At 41.4% G+C, this 20,530-nt stretch overlaps 1 protein-coding gene across 1 annotated transcript in view; it reads left to right on the top strand.

Annotated features, from left to right (window-relative positions):
- Window positions 1-150: 150 nt before the first annotated feature.
- Window positions 151-20,530, top strand: part of arhgap10 (Rho GTPase activating protein 10) — a 192,534-nt gene continuing 172,154 nt past the window's right edge. The window contains exon 1 of the mRNA XM_060832969.1: window positions 151-539. Coding sequence (XP_060688952.1) covers window positions 386-539 — 154 coding nt within the window. The 5' untranslated portion in view covers window positions 151-385. The remainder of the gene's footprint in view (window positions 540-20,530) is intronic.

Raw genomic sequence — 20,530 nt, forward strand, 5'->3', positions numbered from 1 at the left:
TGAGTAGAGAGTGTGTGTGTGAGTAGAGAGTGTGTGGGTGTGTGAGAGTGTGTGTGTGTGTGAGAGTGTGTGTGTGTGGGTGTGTGAGAGTGTGTGTATGTGAGAGAGAGAGCTCCGCCCTCATTCCCGGACTGCCCCAGAATCAGGGGCTGGAGCAGTAACAAACGCTTTGCAACTCTGGCCTGGATACTTTGTTGCGAGCGCTCTTATCCCTGAGAGCCCCGGGGTCTCCTCTCGCCCTCTGGCCCATCCCTCCCTCCCCACACACACAGACAGTTTCCCTGGAGCTGCCCCCCTGAGGAGCTCGGGGTGCTGCATTTTCACTGTTCCCTTCCTCCCCCCACCTTGGGTCACCGCAGGAAGATTTTCGAGAAGGCGGGAAGTAATGGGTTTGCAGCCCCTGGAGTTCAGTGACTGTTACCTGGGGAGACCTTACTTTTGGGAACGGTTGAGAGCACACGAAGCCGAGTTGGAAAAGACCAACAAGTTCATTAAGGAGCTGCTGAAGGATGGCAAAGCGCTGATCGCAGCCAGCAAGGGTAAGTGAGTGAACCTGGGCTGGCCCAGCTTCTCCCGGCTGGGCTCGGATTGAGGGTGAACTCAGTCAGGGCCCACTGCTGAGAGCTGGGAAAAATGTTCACCATTCAACAAGCCCCCCACCACACCACCCCCCAGACTTATCGAATACTTGTGATTTAAACACTAACAAATTGTCAGTTCACTGAGTGCCGAAAACTTCAGTTTTAAGGGCATTGCATATCCTGAAAATGTTCTGAAGCAGATCTTGGGGAAAGAAGGTGTTGAATGTGATTGTTTATTTTGATCGCCAATCAGCTCTGTTCTTTCTGTACATTCTCACTGCATTTCCCATCCATTGGAAATGTTTTCAATGTGTCAGGGATTTCAGGGTGCCTTATACAGTGCATTTGGCAGACTGCCCTCTTAAGTACTGTGAATATTCTTTGGACATAAAGAGAAACATTCCTATCCTAGATTTAAATATCTGGAAAGAAAGACTGGTAGCTGTTTAGATTTTCATGTTAATCAACGTCTCAAAGCTCTTTACAGCTAATGAAGTGCTGATATTTTGTGGGAGAAGATTGAGTTATAACGACTGAGGCATTTGGATGGGTATATGAATAGGAAGGGGTTGGAGGGATATGGGCCAGGTGCTGGCAGCTGGGACTAGATTGGGTTGGGATATCTGGTCGGCATGGACAGGTTGGACCGAAGGGTCTGTTTCAGTGCTGCACATCTCCATGACTGAGTCGAAAAACCTCAGCATGCAGAGGAGGAGAGAGACTCAGCGCTTTTGTAATAGTTGTGCAACAAACTTTTTTCAAGAAAAGTAATTCTTCAAAGTGTAATTAAAACACTCTGAGATGTTTCTGAAATCTCAGCACATTTCTCCCCACCATTTTCAAAAATCTCTCGTAAACAAAGTTTGAATGTGGAGAGAAAACAGCTTTCCAGCGTGTCTCACTAACTTGATGGAGTTTTTTGAAGAAGTAACGAGGAGAATTGATGAGGGCAGAGCGGTGGATGTGATCTATATAGATTTCAGTAAGGAGTTCAACAAAATTCCTCATGGTCGACTGGTTAGCAAGGTGAGACCACATAGAATACAAGGAGTGTAGTTTGACACATAACTGGCTTGAAAGTAGAAGACAGAGGGTGGTGGAGGGTTGTTTTTCAGACTGGAGGCCTGTGACCAGTGGTGTACCACAAGGATTGGTGCTGGGTCCACTGCTTTTCGTTATTTATATAAATGATTTGGGTGTGAACATAGGAGGAACAGTTAGTAAGTTTGCAGATGACACCAAACTTGGAGGTGTCGTGGACAGCGAAAGGGATTACCTCAGAGTGCAATGGCATCTTGATCAGATGGGCCAATGGACTGAGAAGTGGCAGATGGAGTTTAATTTAGATAAAGTGTGAGGTGCTGCATTTTGGAAAGGCAAATCAGGGACTTTTAGGGTGAGTGGGTAAGGTCTTGGGGAGTAAAGATGAACAAACTTGGAGCGCAGCTCCTTGAAAGTGGAGTCGCAGGTAGATAGAATAGTGAAGGCGGCGTTTGGTATGCTTTCCTTGATTAGTCGGTGCATTGAGAATAGGAGTTGGGAGGTCAGGTTGTGGCTGTACAGGACATTGGTTAGGTCACTGGTGGAATATTGCGTACAATTCTGGTCTCCTTCATATCAGAAAGATGTTGTGAAACTTGAAAGGGTTCAGAAAAGATTTACAAGGATGTTGTCAGGGTTGGAGGATTTGAGCTACAGGGAGAGGCTGAACAGGCTGGGGCTGTTTTCCCTGGAGCATCAGAGGCTGAGGGGTGACCTTATAAAGGTTAATAAAATCATGAGGGGCATGGATAAGATAAATAGGCAAGGTCTTTTCCCCTGGGGGTCGGGGAGTCCAGAACTAGAGGGTATAGGTTTAAGATGAGAGGGAAAAGATTTAAAAGGGATCTGAGGGGCAACATTTTCATGCAGAGGGTGGTGCATGTATGGAAGGAGAAGAGGAAGTGGTGGAGGCTGGTTACAACACTTAAAGGCATCTGGATGGATAATTGAATAGGAAGGGTGTAGTGGGATATGGGCCAAAGGCTGGCAGATATCTGTTCAGCGGGGATGAGTTGGACCGAAGGGTCTGCAGATGCTGCCAGACCTGCTGAGTTTCTCAAGCAATTTCTGTTTTTGCTTCAGATTTTCAGCATCCCCAGTTCTTTGGTTTTGAGATGGTGGAATAATGTTCACTTGGCTGGATGAGTGTATCCCAGGAAATGCTCCAAAAAGCTCAGCACCACTCAGGGCAAAGCAGCTGCTTGATTGGAATCCAGTCCATCGTGCATTGTGGCTGCATGGTTTACAATCTGCAAGGTGCAGTTCAGCAACACCTAAGGTCACACCTTCCAGACCCACATGGTGTACTGCCTGGAAGAACAATGGTAACATACATAAGAATGACACAACCTGTAAGTTCCTCTTCACAGCATGTACAATCCTCACTTGGAACTATTTAACTGTTTCTTCATTGGTGAGCCAACATCTTAGAATTCTGTATCAACATAGCAAGGTCTGGAGCAGGTGAAGAAAACAGCTAACCGCCATTATCTCATATCAATTTGTGATGGCCAGTTATTACTGGTACAGCTAACATTGTCTAAATCCTTTGAATAAATCACCAAAGCCAAGTGTTAGTACAGCACTTGAAGATTGCAGTACCTGTTGACACACAGGGGACTGTGAAGCAAGTACTGCCTACTCATGGAGTTGCATCCAATACAAGTTGTTTACTTTTGGGTTTTGCAAATTGAGACAGGTTTTATTTGTTCTGTACTCTGCCTGTAATGAGCCACCAATGCGACATGTTCGCGAGTTTTGAGAAGAATTGTGGAAATGACATCACCACAGGAAATAACATCATCAACCCAAACATATAAATAGAAAGCAGGAGTTATCAGCAGTGCTTCACCTGAGGCCCACTGAAGATGTTACCCAGTAGGGTGACGAAACATCTGGAAATGAATCTCCCAGTTTAACAAGCAAACCTACATCCACAATGTAATTTGATTTGATCGGCCATTCACTGGGACAGAGAGCCTAATTAATTTGAAAAACATTTTAAATGAGCTATTTTGAACTGCTAATATACAACAGTTATGTGAGTGGTATTTTCCATTGATGGGATGCTACCATCAGTCCGAAAAGATGTTCTGTATGTCGCACAATTGAGCAATGTCCTGTATAAATATCAGAGCACTTGCTTAACAATCCTAAGTGCACTCACAACTGCACTGAGGTAATTTATGATAATTAGTTGGGCTCATAACATGACTAATTTTTGCTGGCTCAAAGTAGAATATATGATTCTATGGGAACAATTCTCTGTAAACAAAGGGAATATATTCAAGACTTTCAACTTAGTTCCCTGTTGCTTTCTCCATAGTAATGCCTCAGCCAATCAGCATTGGTTTGCAAACTAGTCATTACCTTCCTCCTTTTAAATTGTTCTGAATATTTGTAATTTTGGATTCTTGTGTTTATGCCAATGAGCTGAAAATGTGTTGCTGAAAAAGCGCAGCAGGTCAGGCAGCATCCAAGGAGCAGGAGAATCGACCTGAAGAAGGGCTCATGCCCGAAACGTCGATTCTCCTGCTCCTTGGATGCTGCCTGACCTGCTGCGCTTTTCCAGCAACACATTTTCAGCTCTGATCTCCAGCATCTGCAGTCCTCACTTTCTACTTTATGCCAATGAGTGCAAGATAAAAAGCTTTGCGAAGTTATTTCTCCTTTCAAATAACATTTAAAAGTAACTATTCTCACACAATTACAAAATGTTGTGCTTTCTGCACAAAGTAATGGTGAAGACAATGGAATATACTGACTTTGAGAAAAAATATTTCTAGAAATGATATTTGTGTTAACTGCTGCTTTCTCTAAAATTATTTTGGATCTATTAATACAGTTAATAGGGTAGCTTTCCTGGATTACAGCAGAAACTATACTTCAAAAGTGTTTAATTGACTGGAAAAGACTTGAAAGTTGTGAAAAGTGCTGAATGAAAATAAATCATAGAATCCCTACAGAACAGATAGAGGCTATTTGGCCCTTCGGATCTGCAGTGACCCTCTGAATAGCAACTCACCCAGACCCACTCTCCCATTATATTCCTTTAAGCCCACATATATTGTATCATGGTTTATCCACCTAACCTGCATATCCCTGAACACTACCGGGCAATATAGTACAGCCAGTCCACCTAACCTGCATATCCCTGAACACTACCGGGCAATATAGTACAGCCAGTCCACCTAACCTGCATATCCCTGAACACTACTGGGCAATATAGTACAGCCAGTCCACCTAACCTGCATATCCCTGAACACTACTGGGCAATATAGTACAGCCAGTCCACCTAACCTGCATATCCCTGAACACTACCGGGCAATATAGTACAGCCAGTCCACCTAACCTGCACATCTTTGGACTGTGGGAGGAAACTAGAACACCTGGCAGAAACTCAAGCAGACACAGGGAGAACGTATAAACTTCACACATACACTCACATGAGGTTGGAATTGAACCTGGGTCCCTGCCACTGTGAGGCAGCAGTGCTGACCACTGAACCACCTGTAGCTTTGCAAATCCATACTAAGGAACTTGCGAAATTTACTTTAATAAAAATAATTTTTAACAGGAGTACTGGTGAAATGTTTCACCTAAAGAATCCTCAGTGGTGCAGTTTCACTAAAGTGAAGGGGAGATGTATTTTATCTTGACATTTAAACAAACATTTACAATTGTACAATACAGACTTATCACTTCATTATGTATTTAGAAAGTATTTCAAGTCCCTCAGCTTTTTTTTTGTTACAATAGGGTGTGTTTGGCTGTTGGGTTTGGAAACAGCTGTTTCAGATGAGCAGCATCATGACTCATTTGAGCTCTAATAGTGGGTGTGACTATTGCATACAACAGTAATTCCAAACGTTGTGTTGGCAGATTGAGTAAAACATGGGTGAGTGTAACAGTGAAGCACAAGCAAATGACTCAGTGTCAAAGATAGGAATTATGTGGGATTTAATGATGGACCACATCGGGTATTGTGGCGAATGCGCACTCATTTAAGAGAAACTTGATCGTCTTGATCTGTGAGCAAAGAAATGCAGATACATTTTAATATCAGGAAATGTAAGTTTATGAAATTAAGGAGCAGGAGAGTTAATGTGGATACTATCAAGATGCTGTTCTTGGGCTGTTTCTCAAGCAGCGTACAAAGATATATAGCAGGGGGTTCAAAATAAATCCAGAGAGAGAATTGTAAAGTTCTATCTTGCTCTGATATTTGACCTCCACTTGGCAAACTGGATACCACATAGGTCTCTTTATTTCAAAAGACGATACTACAATTAGAAGGGATAGAGAGAGGGACTATGGCTGATTTCAGAGTTTAGAGGAATAATGTTTATGGAGACAATAATTACATTGGTTATTTTGAATAATGAGTGCAGATATACTCTTTTGTTTTAGTGTTTACAATTATGAAACATTTCAGCGAAGTAATTCCAAGTGGCCTCTCCTGTTTACAAAAGGTCATATTTGCTGATTTAAGACTGCAGTAGGAAATGCCTAAGAAGCCTTTAACTATGCAGAATAAATTAACAATATAGAGGGTAGGCCAATAAACTTTAATGGTTTTCAATAAAGAACTGGGCAGGCTGTTTCAACAATTCAGGATAGCATTGTGGGTAATGATAACCAGAGGGTGACAGGCAGGAACATAGCATGCAAACATAAAGCATCAGTATATAAAATCAAATTAGGAAAAAATGGCAAATAAGACAGCAGTAAAACATGTTTATCTGAATGTTTGTTGCATTTCTAACAGTGTAGATTAATTGAAAGTACAAGTGGAAATAAATGAAAATGTATGAAAACTACCATAGAGACACACTTGCAAAATTACCAGAACAAAAATCGTTTAACAGCCAGGACATTTGATAACGTAGAAAAACAGAATTAAAGAACTGGAAGGTAGGGTAATTTGAAGGTGGGATCGATCCAGTTGTGAGAAATGATATTGATTTAGAGGATCGAGCTATAGGATTGGGTGAAGAATATGAAATAGTAAGGAAAGGAGGTCACTGTTGGGAATGGTCTATAGACCACCTGGCAGAAGTGGCACTGGAGGGGTGTATACATCAAAAAATAATAGGGGCTTGTATGAAAGGTACTATCAAATTGGCAAAGATCACCTGGAGGACAAGATCATAGAATGTATTTGGGCGTGTTTCTATGAATAATATGTCTTCGAAGCGAGTGGGATGTGGGCAACTTTAGACCTGGTAATGTGACAGGGTTAATAAATGACCTCACAGTCAAGGATTCTCTTGGTAAGAATGGTCACAGTACAATAGAACTTCATTTTCAGTTTGAAGGTGAGAAATTTATGTCTGAAACTATCTTAAACATAAATGAACAGAATTGCCAAGGTATGTAGTGAAGTGGGGCGATAGGTTAAAAGGTGAGAGGGTACAGAAGCAATGGCAAACTTAAATAAGATATTTCATAACTCTTAATGTGGAAGCATTCCAGAGGGAGAGGTGGGGTGGGAGAAGGAAGTGGGGGAGGCTGTGTGGAGGATGCATCCTTCACAAAGCACATCCCAATAACAATAGAAAGGGAAAGGAAGAAATTGACCAGAATCACCAGACTGGGAAAGCCAGCTGGGCTAAAGGCTGGTGATTATGCCCTCTGGACTTAATGGCCACCACCCAAGTGTCAAAAAGCAGACCAGGTGGATGCAGTGGCTGTAAACTTCCAACATTTCCAAGATTCTGGAAAGATCACAGTGGATTGAGAAACAGCACCTTTTGTTTTGTTTGGCCACTTTGCAACTTTCCAAATTCAACATTGAGTTTAACACTTTCAAATCATAAATACTATCCTCCCATTATAAATTCCACTTCTTTGCATATTTTGTTTTTAGAAGTAGAGCATTTGCTTGAGACACATACTTTGTTCTTAGCTGATCTTCTGGCCACATCACTGTTTCTTTTGGCACTGTAAGATCAACTTTGCTTTTATTCAATTTTTTTCTTTCATCCGGCCTCTCCCGTCTTCCAGCATATCATTGACATTCCATTTGTCCTGGTCCGTCCACCCCTTCGCTGAAGCCGATGACACCTAGCTTTTCTAGTTCTGATGAAATCATATCAGTCTGCAACACAAATTGTTTCTGTCCACATATGCTGCTAAGTGTTTCTCATGTTTTCTGTTCTCATTTCAGATGACCAGCATTCATTTTATGCTGCTTTTCGATTCTTTAACTTTCATATTCTTTTGGTAATATGGTATCCAAAGCCACTGCTAATCTTACAAATGCATCCCAACTAAAGTTAGGCACATGACCTTCTCACATTTGTATTCTATATCCTTGTATGGCTCTATTATCGCCTGTACCACCCTGTGCCTTGCTATTTGTATTTGAGGTCTATTTTCCTTCCCAGATTTTTGTTTCCAAAATATGAGACTTCACATGGAAAGAGTTGTAACAAAATGATCAAAAACATTTCACTGGAGTATCAGGAAATAAATTTTATTACAGAGCCACACGAGGTGATATTGGGACAAAGGTGTGGGCTTTAAAATGTGTTATACAGAGAGGACTACAAAAGTAGAGAAGTGTAGGGAGAAGCTTCAAGGGTTCAGTGCATCAGCACTTGGAGGAAGCGTTGGCTGTAGGTTTAAAATTTCGTCTGAGTATGAAACCAGAATTGGAGGAAAGCCGAAAGTTCAAATCACAGCAGTTCAGAGGGTACGAGGTCATGGAATGTTTTGAAACCAGGGTGTGAATTTTAAAGTTGGGAGGTTGGCAGGCTGCCCATCTAGAGCAAGGATGGGTGAACAGGACGTGACCTGAATTAGAAAATGGGCACTAGATACTTAAATGAGCCAAGTTATGTCATGTAAAAGATTGACCGCCCTATAGGAGAGCATCAGAATTGTCAAGACTTGAGATAACATAAATTTGGATAAAGATTTCTTCAGATGAGTTGAGGAAAGGGTGGAGTTAGGTAATGTTATGGTCAGATCATCGTGGGACAAAACATGACAAAAGATGGAGACTACGCCATTTCAGCTTCAGCGTCCTTGTCAGCTGGAGGGATGGATTCATTCTGAAACAGACTTTGGAAGAAGATCTGAAATTATCCGCTTTACTTTCCCAATATCTAATTATATTTAATTAGATGTAAGAAATACTTGAATCATTAATTTGTGAACAGCTTGCAATCAGACATTAAGTTAATTATGGCTGAACATAGGGACTTATTTAAATTATCGCATCTTGTGTGAAACCCGATTAAATGTTTACATTAGATTGAGCAATATGCACCCGTGCAAAGTAGAATATAGTGAAATTCCCCTCATCCTTACCCTTCTGAATGAAATAGGGTGGAATGACGTACATATGACAGTGTTCATATCTGGATATCCTAGGGTTCAAATGTTCTCGATTGTTATTTTAGGATTTTCATGATAGCGCTATCCTTTAAGGACACACATCATATAATCAGGTCACATTCGACTGATTGCATTAAATTCTTTGTTGAATAAAGGATGTGGTGTATTTGAATTTTCTGAACATTTGAGCAGGTACCTCATTATCAAAATGAATGCAAGAGCAATGAGGAGCATGCAAAGTAGATTTATGATCAGGGCAGGAACGAAAGTGTGTTGCTGGAAAAGTGCAGCAGGTCAGGCAGCATCCGAGGAGCAGGAGAATTGACGTTTTGCCCGAAACGTCGATTCTCCTGCTCCTTGGATGCTGCCTGACCTGCTGCGCTTTTCCAGCAAGACATTTTCAGCTCTGATCTCCAGCATCTGCAGTCCTCACTTTCTCCTTATGATCAGGGCAACAAATAATTGGCGAATCTACACAGCAGAGAAACAGGCTATTTGGCTCATCACTTCCGTGTCAGCTCTCTGCAAGAACAACTCAGCTGGTCCAACTCCTCTTTCTGCATTTTCTGTGTCGCCATGCAAGTTTTTTTCTCTTCAGGTAATTAACTGCCCACACCATCCTCGGGCTGTGCATACCAGCTCCAAGCCACACATTGCAAAAATGTATCTCCTCATGTTGCTATTGCTTCTTCTGTCTGTCACCTTAAACTGTTGCAATCTGGTTCTCTGCCAATAGAGGCAGTGTCTCTCTATTTAGTTTGTCCCGATCCCTCGTTATATTGAGTACCTTTCTCAAATCTCAACTTTCTCTTGAAAGAGAAAAGCCTCTGCTTCTCCAATTTGTGCAACAAAAGTTTCATGCCTGAAATCGTTATCTAAGATTTTTCCTGTACCTTTTCCCTTGTCTGCATTTTCTCTAAACATGTAGGGTGGCACAGTGGTTAGCACTGCTGCCTCACAGCACCAGGGTCCCAGGTTTGATTCCAGCCTCGGGCAACTGTCTGTGTGGAGTTTGCACATTCTCCCTGTGTCTGTGTGGGTTTCCTCCCACAGTCCACAGATGTGCAGGTCAGGTAAATTGGCCATGCTAAATTGCCCATAATGTTAGATGCATTAGTCAGAGGGGAATGGGTCTGGGTGGGTTACTCTTCGGAGGGTTGGTGTGGACTTGTTGGGCTGAAGGGCCAGTTTCCACACTGTAGGGAATCTTATCTAATTTAAAAATGTAGTGTTTTGAATTGGGAAAAATGCTCCAGTTGAGACCAAATCATAAAGGGGTCACCATAATATACATATGGTCACAGAAATTTGAGGGTACATCCATGAGGATCAATGGTCGGCACAACATCATGGGCTGAAGGGCCTGTACTGTTCGATGTTCTATAACACCCTTGCTTTTGTACTCCCTTAATATATTTATTTATAAATCCAAGCCTCTTGCATCACTTGTTAAACACTTAGCCATTTTGCTCTTCCACTGCAAGGTGAGGACATATACCCTGGTCCCTTTGCCCCTGTCCCCATTTTTACCCTTATACCCTTTATTTCACATACGGTCTTTTTGTCCTTCCAAGCAGCATCTAACTGTTCACACTTCTCTGTGTTGAGTTTCAGCGGTTTTTGTTTTCTATCACTCAGCCAACATCATCTCTGTATTGCCACTCCCTCTTTCAGTCCACGGATTTGAACCTTTCTGACACCAATGTAGCACTTGATCAGACATATTTGAAAGCATGTATACACCCCATCATCTGCATAACACTCCTTTACATTATCAAAAAACTGAGTCAAATTAGTTGCACATGATTTGCTTTCAACAAATCCACCTTGGCCTTTCTTTGTTAACCCACATTGTTTAAGGGATTAATAATTTTGCTACTGTGGTTAGATTGAATCACTGGCTTCTCATTGCTTACAGTTGCACCATTTATTGAAAGAAAATGAAACACTTGTAATTCTCTCGTCCTTTTACATAACCCCTGTATTTGAGGAAGATTGGAGGCCATTAGGTTGGATTCCCTATCGTGTGGAAACAGGTCCTTCGGCCCAACAAGTCCACACTGACTCTCGGAACAGTAACCCACCCCCTCTGGCTAAAGCACCTAACATTATGGACAATTTAGCATGGCCAATTTACCTAGCCTGCACCTCTTTGGACTGTGGGAAGAAACTGGAGCACCCGGAGGAAACCCACACAGACACGGGGAGAACGTGCAAACTCCACACAGTCGCCCGAGGCTGGAATCGAACCCAGGTCCCTGGCGCCATGAGGCTGCAGTGCTAACCACTGAGCCACCGTGCCACCCTACTTTGGCAATTTCCACCCTTACTTCCATCAGTACAGTTGGATTCATCTAAATGGAACCTTGTGATTGGTCAACTTTTAAGTACAGCCAGCCATTCTACTACCTCTGCTTTATCAATTTCTATACCACCCACTTCACCTTTCACTCTGTTTTCACAGTGTTGTCCTTGGTAAAGGCTGATGTGGAGACTCATTTAGTACCTCAGCCATGCCTACTGTCTCTCTTCATAAATCACCTTTTAGATCCCTCAGCAGTCCTACTCTATTTATCAATTTTTATTTACCTCTGTGCTTATACAGGACATTTGGATTCCTTTTCAAGTTAATGACCAGTCTCTTCTCATAATTTCTCTTTGTTTCCCTTGTTTTTATTTTTGCTCTGAGCCTCATTCTCACTTATATTTTCCGCTTAACATCTGGTTTTCAGTTCTATTGTGCTCTTTACCTGTTTTTGTATGATAGGTGCTCTGGCTCAGTTTGTTTTGTCTTCCTCCTCCTAGGAATGTACCCCAACTCAATTTCAACTATCTTGTTTTTCACTGCAGTCCATTGTTTAATTACAGTTTTGCCTGGCCAAACTATACTTCTAGTTCACATGAACAATGTCTGTTCTCACTGCGTTGAAATTGGCCCTTCTCCCATTCAATACTTTTGTTCTAGATAGCTCCTTGTACTTTTCCATTGCTAAACTAAATCTTAAATTAGAAACCATCTCAGCAAATCATGAGAAATTTTGAAAAAAATAGACGATATTTTCTGAGCACGTTGGGTTAATGAGGCGGAGAACATGAAGACGAGTTGAAATATTTGCAGCATTTAGCAGGATAAATTATGAAATATTTTCTTCTTTGACTGGAATGTCAGTTTGAAGTTCTAAGTTGGAGGAAGGCTAATTTTGACAGTATTAAGCAAGAGTTTTCGAAAGCTGATTGGGGTCAGATGTTAGCAGGTAAAGGGACAGCTGGAAAAAAAAAGAAAGCCTTCAAAAATGAGTTAACAAGAGGCCAGAGAGAGTATGTTCCTGTCAGGGTGAAAGGAAAGACTGGTAGGTATAGGGAATGCTGGATGGCTAGAGAAATTGAGATTTTGGTTAAGAAAAAGAAGGAAGCGTAGGTCAGGTATCGACAACAGAGATCAGGTGAATCTTCAGAAGTGTATAAATGCAGAAGTGTGTAAGTTTATAAGTGGGAAATCAGGAAGGCAAGAAGGAGACATGAGCTAGCTTTGACAAATAGGGTTAAGGAGAATCCAAAAAGTTTTTATAAATACATTAAGGACAAAAAGGTAGCCAGGGAGAGAACAGGGCCATTCAAAGATCAGCAAGGCAGCCTATGTATGGAGATGGAGGTGATACTAAACGATTTTTTATGTCAGTGTTTACTGTGGAGAAGAACATCGAAGATACAGAATGTGGGGAAATAGATGGTGGGATCTTAAAGAAAAAGTCCATATTACAGAGGACGTGGTGCTGGATATTTTGAAAAGCACGAAAGTGAATAAATCTCCAGAACCTGATCAGGTGTACCCTAGAACTCTGTGAAAACCTAGGGAGGTGATTGCTGGGACCCTTGCTTAAGACATTTGAATCATCGATAGTCACAGGTGAGGTGCCGGAGACTGGAGGTTGGCTAATATGGTGCCATTGTTTAAAAAAGGTGGCAAAGAAAAGTCAAGGAACTATAGACCAGTGAGCCTGACCTCGGTGGTGGGCAAGTTGTTGGAGGGAATCCTGAGGGACAGGATGTACATGTATTTGGAAAGGCAAGGACTGATTAGGAATAGTCACCATGGCTTTGTGTGTGGGAAATCATGTCTCACAAACTTGATTGAGTTTTCTGAAGACATAACAAAGAGGATTGATGAGGGCAGAGCAGTGGATGTGATTTATATGGACTTCAGTAAGATGTTCGACAAGGTTCCTCATGGTAGTCTGGTTAGCAAGGTTAGATCTCACGGAATACAGGAGAACTAGCCATTTGGATACAGAACTGGCTCAAAGGTAGAAGACAGAGGGTGGTGGTGGAGGGTTGTTTTTCAGACTGGAGGCCTGTGACCAGTGGAGTGCCACAAGGATTGATGCTGGGTTCACTACTTTTCATCATTTCATATAAATGATTTGGAGGTGAACATAAGAAGTATAGTTCGTAAGTTTGCAGATGATACCAAAATTGGAGGAGAAGTGGACAGCGAAGAAGGTTACCTCAGAGTACAACGGGATCTTGATCAGATGGGCTAATGGGCTGAGAAGTGGCAGATGGAGTTTAATTTCGATAAATGCGAAGTGCTGCATTTTGGAAAAGCAAATCAGAGCAGGACTTATGCACTTAATGGTAAGGTCCTGGGGAATGTTGCTGAACAAAGAGACCTTGGAGTGCAGGTTCATAGATCCTTGAAAGTGGAGTCGCAGGTAGATAGGATAGTGATGAAGGCGTTTGGTATGCTTTCCTTTATTGGTCAGAGTATTGAGTACAGGAGTTGGGAGGTCATATTGCGGCTGCACAGGACATTGGTTAGGCCACTGTTGGAATATTGCGTGCTGTTCTGGTCTCCTTTCTATCGGAGGGTTGTTGTGAAACTTGAAAGGGTTCAGAAAAGATTTACAAGGATGTTGCCAGGGTTGGAGGATTGAGCTATAGGGAGAGGCTGAATAGGTTGGGGCTGTTTTCCCTGGAGTGTCGGAGGCTGAGGGGTGATCTTATAGACGTTTATAAAATCATGAGGGGCATGGATAGGGTAAATAGACAAAGTCTTTTCCCTGGGTTGGGGGAGTCCAGAACTGGAGGTTTTAGGTGAGAGGGGACAGATTTGAAAGGATCTAAGGGGGGCATTTTTCATGTCAAGGATGTCCCATGTATGGAATGAGCTGCTAGAGGAAGTGGTGGACGCTGGTACAATTGCAACATTTATTAGGTATTTGGATGGGTATATGAATAGGACGGGTTTGGAGGGATATGGGCCGGGTGCTGGCAGGTGGGACTAGATTGGGTTGGGATATCTGGTCGGCATGGACGGGTTGGACCGAAGGGTCTGTTTCTGTCCTGTACACTCTATGATTCTAGGTACATTGTAGCCACCATCTTCTTTCAAGGTAGAAATCTACAGTCCTGGATTGGCCTAATGTGGTTGACAGAAACTAATTTGTCATCAAATGAGGAGATTTTTGTCTTAGGCAGGATGTTGCTAATTGCATGACAGTAATAAGGCATTTGTTGCAGTGTTGTGATGGACATTTTAGTGACTGAGCAAGAAATAGATGGTAGATCACAAACTCTTCTCTGCTAAGCTTAATGATGATGACCTCACAGATCTCTGTATTTACTCTTTCAGTCCCTTACACTTGTATACAACAAATACCAAAAGTGGATAAGCTTGGATTGTCACGTTTCCATGTTGGCATTAACACAAGTTAGGTGCAATGTTTAAGAAAGACTTAAAAGTAATTTAAGTCCACATATAAAGATCCAAGAAATGGAATGAAGTGTTTGCTCCCAGGAAGCACTGCATACCTTTTCACATTTGTATCATTGTGTCTGGTATTCTATTGGATTTTCAAAGTTATAGTGTAAGGGGAGAAAAACTGTCTGGCTGGGGAAAAGGATGATTAACCGATACAGAAAAACAATGGTTTTCGTCTACGATATCCAATTGACAGTCTTTCGGAAAATGCGATTGTAAGCCAGAATTAAGTCTGTTATGAATTCCAGATATACATCACTTAGATTTCTGTAAACTGGACCTTTGTGGGAAAAAGTATCCAAATGTGTCTGGGCTTTCTGCCTTTTCCAGCGTCTTGTAAAATGGACCAAACTTGAGCAGAACCAGATTACTTTTACATTAATGTAGTACAGATGGTTTTTATATTAGAAAAGTGAAACTTAGCTTCACATTATTTATCCTAAAAAAAAATTTTGAGTTTTAATCATTTTTTTATGTAAGTGAATGTACATTCAACCAAAACATTAAAAGCACCCTTTCAACTGTAATAGATTCTGGAATGAATAAATATATCAGTTTTTTTAAAAAAAACAAATGCTTATCTAAGTTAAGGCAGGTAACCTTGACATCAGGAGTGATGTGGTGAAATGATCTGATATGTACTGTGATGGAAATGGTAGCAAGTATAATACCATTAAAAAGAAGGGTAAATTTGTCCCCTCACCATTTGTGATTTATTATAATGAAAAGGACAAAGAAAAATGAGTGTTCCTCAGTGTACCCGACACACCAACTTGCAAGTTTGATTTAGCACAATTGCTGCAACTTTGGCTGGAAGTATCAATTGATAAAATGGATTAAAGCTGCTTGTAATTTTTGTAATTGTTTTTCTTCATATTAGTTTTTTGCTTTGCATAGTTACACACAAAAATCTATTCAGCATTTACATGTTGTGTTTGTGGCTGCCACAAACAGAACAAAAGTTTACATTGTGTATCCAGACTGCAAGCCAGTGAAGACATGAATCTTGGGATTCGATTGGCTTGGCTTTGTGTTGCTAGGAAGGGGAAATATGTTTTCAGTGGTTCGAGCTGAGAATGTTTAGATTGTGACATGAATCCTCCTGTTTTCCGTGATCTCAGGGCAATGCAAGAACAAGACCATATGGCTGAACGCTTTATGATTTAACGGAACTTGCATGGCAACATATTGCACCCGCCTAATAAATAAGCTTTGTGCATTTAAAAAAAACCTACTAGATGGTTCTCATCAGGAGTTTATTTGAGTATTTTTTCTTAATGTGTTTAGAGTTGGCATTTTTGAAAATTTCTAAGAAATGAGTGTGTTTTCTTAAATCTGTGCTCTGTAACATTGAGTTGATGTTCTCAGCTGTAGTCTGACCAATTATTCCTGTATATTCCAAGCACTTGTTTAAAATTACTGCAGTGCAGTGCAGTGGCACTATGAATAACTTTAGGAAGTTGAATTAAGTATTGGTTGTTCAAGGAGTGAGACTGGAAAATTAATAACGAAAGCAAGGAAATGCCAGAGACTTTGAACAAATATTTTGTATCTGTCTTTGCTGAAGACACTAAAAGCAATTGGATACTGGAACATTAGGGGTGAAAGGGAGGCAGGAACTTTAAACAATAGTTATCAATGAAGTACTAGGCAAACTAATAGGAGTAAAGACTGACAGGACCCTTAAACGTGATGGCCTACATCCTATGGCTTCAGAAGTCATGGTTGAAGAGATATTTGATACATTTGCTATTATCTTCCAAAATATTTGGAATCTCAAAACCTTCCTTTGATTGGTTATCTACAAATTTAATATGGAGGGGGTCTTCATTGTTTGAAAAGGCTACAAACTGGTCCACAAAATAAGAGCTCATGGTGTCATGGGTAACATATTATTAGCATGGATAAGTGACTGTTCAGCCAGTAGATAACAGATAATGGGGATACATGGGTCTGAATGGTTGCCAGGCTGTGACTTGTGATGTGTTACAGCGTGAGTACTGGCTCTCTGATATATCAGCAGCCTGCAGTCAGTACTTTGGATGGGGTGATTGAATGTCGGGTGGTTATATTTGTTGAACGCAACAAGCTGTGCATGTGGATTTCGAAGAGGAGATACAGAGGGATATACACAGGTTAAGTGAATGCATGACATTTTGGCAGATGGAGGACAATGTGGCAAAATGTGAACTTGCCACTTTAGCGGGAAGAATAGCCAAGCAGTATGCTATTTATCTGGAAAGCGATTGCAAAGGAATTTGAGTCTCCTTGTGAAAGACAGAAAGATAGTGTTTAGGAATGCAGAATGGATCGTAAAAACCCAGCTATTGCTTCTGTACAAGGCCTTGTACATCTGGAAAATTGCATATTACTTTGACAGTTTTATTTGACAAATAGTATATTTGCATTTGAAATGATTCAGAAAAGGTGTGCTTGTTTTATTCTTTTGAATCTTATAACCTTGTGAAGAAAGTTAAGCAGATTGGGCACGTACCTTTAGAAGGACGAGAGGCGATTTTCTTGAAACATACATGATCAAGTGGATTGTGGGATGGTGTTTCTCTTGTGGGAGAAGTTGGCACAAGGTGACGCCACTTAAAAATATCTGGTCTCCCCTTTCAGCCCGAGATGAATCTTCTTTTTTGAGAATTGTTACTGATTCCTCCAAAATCAGTCGAGGCTGGGTCATTGAATTTATTCAAGGCTGAATTAGGTAGGTTTTTCTAGACCAGGGAGTCAAGGGCTAAGGGGGAGCTGAAAGGGAATTGAAGTTGAGACTACAATCTATCAGCTGAACGGTTGAGTGGATATCTACCGAAAAGGCCAAATGATCTACTTGATCTCCAAAATCCTGTGGAAATCTGTGATGTGGGTTTTCAACATACATTAATACATGGAATTGGGACAGGATAGAATTTTAAAATTCTCAGATCACACAAAACATACAAGTGTAAATAATGCTTTGAGGTTGGTGTGATAGGTTGATCAAGCAAATAGGATCTTTAACTTTTTGAATGGAGAGGTGGAATATAAGGACACAAGCTCTGACAAACCCGTATAAAATACCAACATGGCTCTAGCTGAAGTAGTATGACCAGTATTCATTCTTGCCTTAAATATTCTCTCCTTTCTCCGCCAACACTCAGTGACATCAGCGTGTACTAGCTGTAAGATGCACTAGCACAGCTCAACAAGGCACTTTCAACAGCATCCTCTAAACCAGTGACCTCCACTGCCAAGACACCCATGAGCAACAGAACGGGAATCTAGTCAGCTCAGCTATAACGTATGTTTCTTCAGTGTGAATTGGCTGTAATGCCATTGAAAAATTTAGAACATTATTTGTGGAATGTGAATTTTCCTTACCTGTATTGACGTAATGCAATTTTGGTCCCATTGGCTTAAACTGTGCTGCATTAAGGCAATTTTCTTATAATATGGAACTATTGCATTACAGACTGCGCCTTTCTTGAGGACAACAAATGCCACCCTTGTCAGCAATGTTTGTATCCCAGTAATGCATTGCAATAAAATCCAGTCACTTCTGCAGAATAATCTTCAATGGTTTCACTTCTTGGACCTACGCTGGTGACCTTCAGGGCTCTGTGTAAGGCTATCATGTAATTAAGGCCACTTTTGCTGTCTCTTTAATATTGCCTGACTTCAGCCCTTTGCCTCAGCATATCTGCTAATGAAACCTCACTCGTGCCAGTGTTGTCTCCAGATATGAACTATTCCAGCACACTTCCGGCTGGCCTCCCATTTTGTAGCTTGATGTTATCAAAACCTCTGCAGCCTGTCCTCACTTTGACCAAGTCCTGTTAACCCTACTTAATCCATTGCTGCAATGACGAGGGTCAGGGGGCACTTGTCAGGCGAGTCTCGCGACAAGCCTTGTCTCATAGGAATACCAAGTATCAGGAAGCATACAGCAACATTGCAGAACCAGAAAGCAGCAAAAGAGGAGGAAGAAACCTCTTGAAGCAATTGTGCAGTGAGTATAAACCCAGAAGCATGCCAGTATTTCCAACAGGAGATACTTAGCCTTATCCCACAGAAAGAGTGTGGAGGTGTCATGCGGTGAACTATCCACATACCATCCTGACGGCGAACCATGCTAACGTTGCTTCATTGTTATCGAGTTAGAATCCTGGAATTCCTTTCTCGTCTGTAGTGGTTCAAGAAGGAAGTTTTTCCAGAGCAATTAGGGATGGGTAAAAATGTTGGCCCAGCCAGTGACCACAAGAACACATAAAACATGTTGCTGAACCTGTAGCGTCGCCTCCTATCTGTAGGGTGGACCTTTCACAGAGCAACCACATCAAGCTTCATTCTGTTGATAATCCTGAGCCTTTCATAGAACAGTGTGAAGAAGTTGATGTTCGGAACTGGTCAGGTGCCAGGGGTTTATATTGTTTTTACTGAGATAGTGCGCCTGTAATCATTCATCCATTAAAAAGAAGGGTCCTTAAACCAAAGAAATTTGAGAACCAATTGCTTTCTTCTCTGTACAGGGTTAAAGTCTCCCATCGCTTCACAATTCTGTAGTTTATACAGGTTTAGTATAGCTTTCGTGGGTTTTATACTCAACAGCTCTGCTTATAAAGCAATGCGTCTTGTTTGCTTTTTTTAAACTCCCTTAGTAAGTTGTTGTACCATCTTCAAAGATGTGTTTATATGAATCCCTCCCCATCTCTGTTTGTGCACCTCTTTTAGCATTAAATTAAAAATGCCTTTTCTTGTTATTCCTTTCGAATTGACAGATCTCAATGCTAAATTTCATATTAAATATGTCTGGTTATCTCACTTATCTGTGACGATTGTCTTGAGGGCTGTTACTGTTGCCTGTTGGTATTGCCTACTGCATTTCCAAGCTTTCTGTCACCTTTTAAAAATGATGCCTAGTGGCCAAATTCAGTTCTTGAAGACGTATGTAGAGAAGCTGCAGGCCGAACACAGACTCCTGTGGGACATTACATTTGCATGCCTCCAGACTGAGGAACGGTTCAGTGTACTCACTGATTCCTGTCTCTCAGCTCATTTTATTTCCAAATTGAACCTTCCCCTTTTTTCCAATGGTTTGCTGTTTTTTTTATGTGACACTGTCAAATTTCTGAAAATCAATATATACAACATCTACTGCGCCAACCTTCTCCTTACATCTTTTGAAGACCTTTATCAAACGTTGCAGACATTAACTTGGTAACAACACAATTGGAGTCCTGCATACAATTCTGGTCGCCGTCCTATAGGAAGGATGTTATTAAACTGGAAAGAGTGAAAAAAAGATTCACAAGGATGTGACAGAAACTGGAAGATTTGGGTGATAAGGAGAGGCTGGGGCTTATCTCCCTGGATTGTAGGAGGCTGAGGGGTGACCTTGTAGCGGTTTCTAAAAGGAGGGTCAACGATAAGTTGAATAGCTAAGGTCTTTTCCCTAGGGTAGGGAACTCCAAAGCTCAAGGGCCTGGGCTTGAGGTGAGAGGGGAAAGATTTAAAAGGAATCTAAGGGGCAACTGTTTCACATAGAGGGTGGTGCGTGTATGGGGTGAGCTGTCCGAGAAAGTAACATGGTGGAAGAGGCGGGGACAGTTCCAACATTTAAACGTTATTTGGACAGGTACGTGGACAAGAAAGGTTTAGAGGGGTATGGGCCAAGTGCAGGCCCATGGGAATAGTTAAGTTCGGAAACCTGGTTGGCATGAATGGGTTGGGCCGAAGGGTCTGTTTCCACACTGTATGACTCTCAGACTCTATGACATAGACTCTATTAATTGCTTTGGACGAATCCAGGTAACAGTAA

Source organism: Hemiscyllium ocellatum, chromosome 1 (genome assembly GCF_020745735.1).
Source record: "Hemiscyllium ocellatum isolate sHemOce1 chromosome 1, sHemOce1.pat.X.cur, whole genome shotgun sequence".
NCBI classification, from domain to species: Eukaryota; Metazoa; Chordata; class Chondrichthyes; order Orectolobiformes; family Hemiscylliidae; genus Hemiscyllium; species Hemiscyllium ocellatum.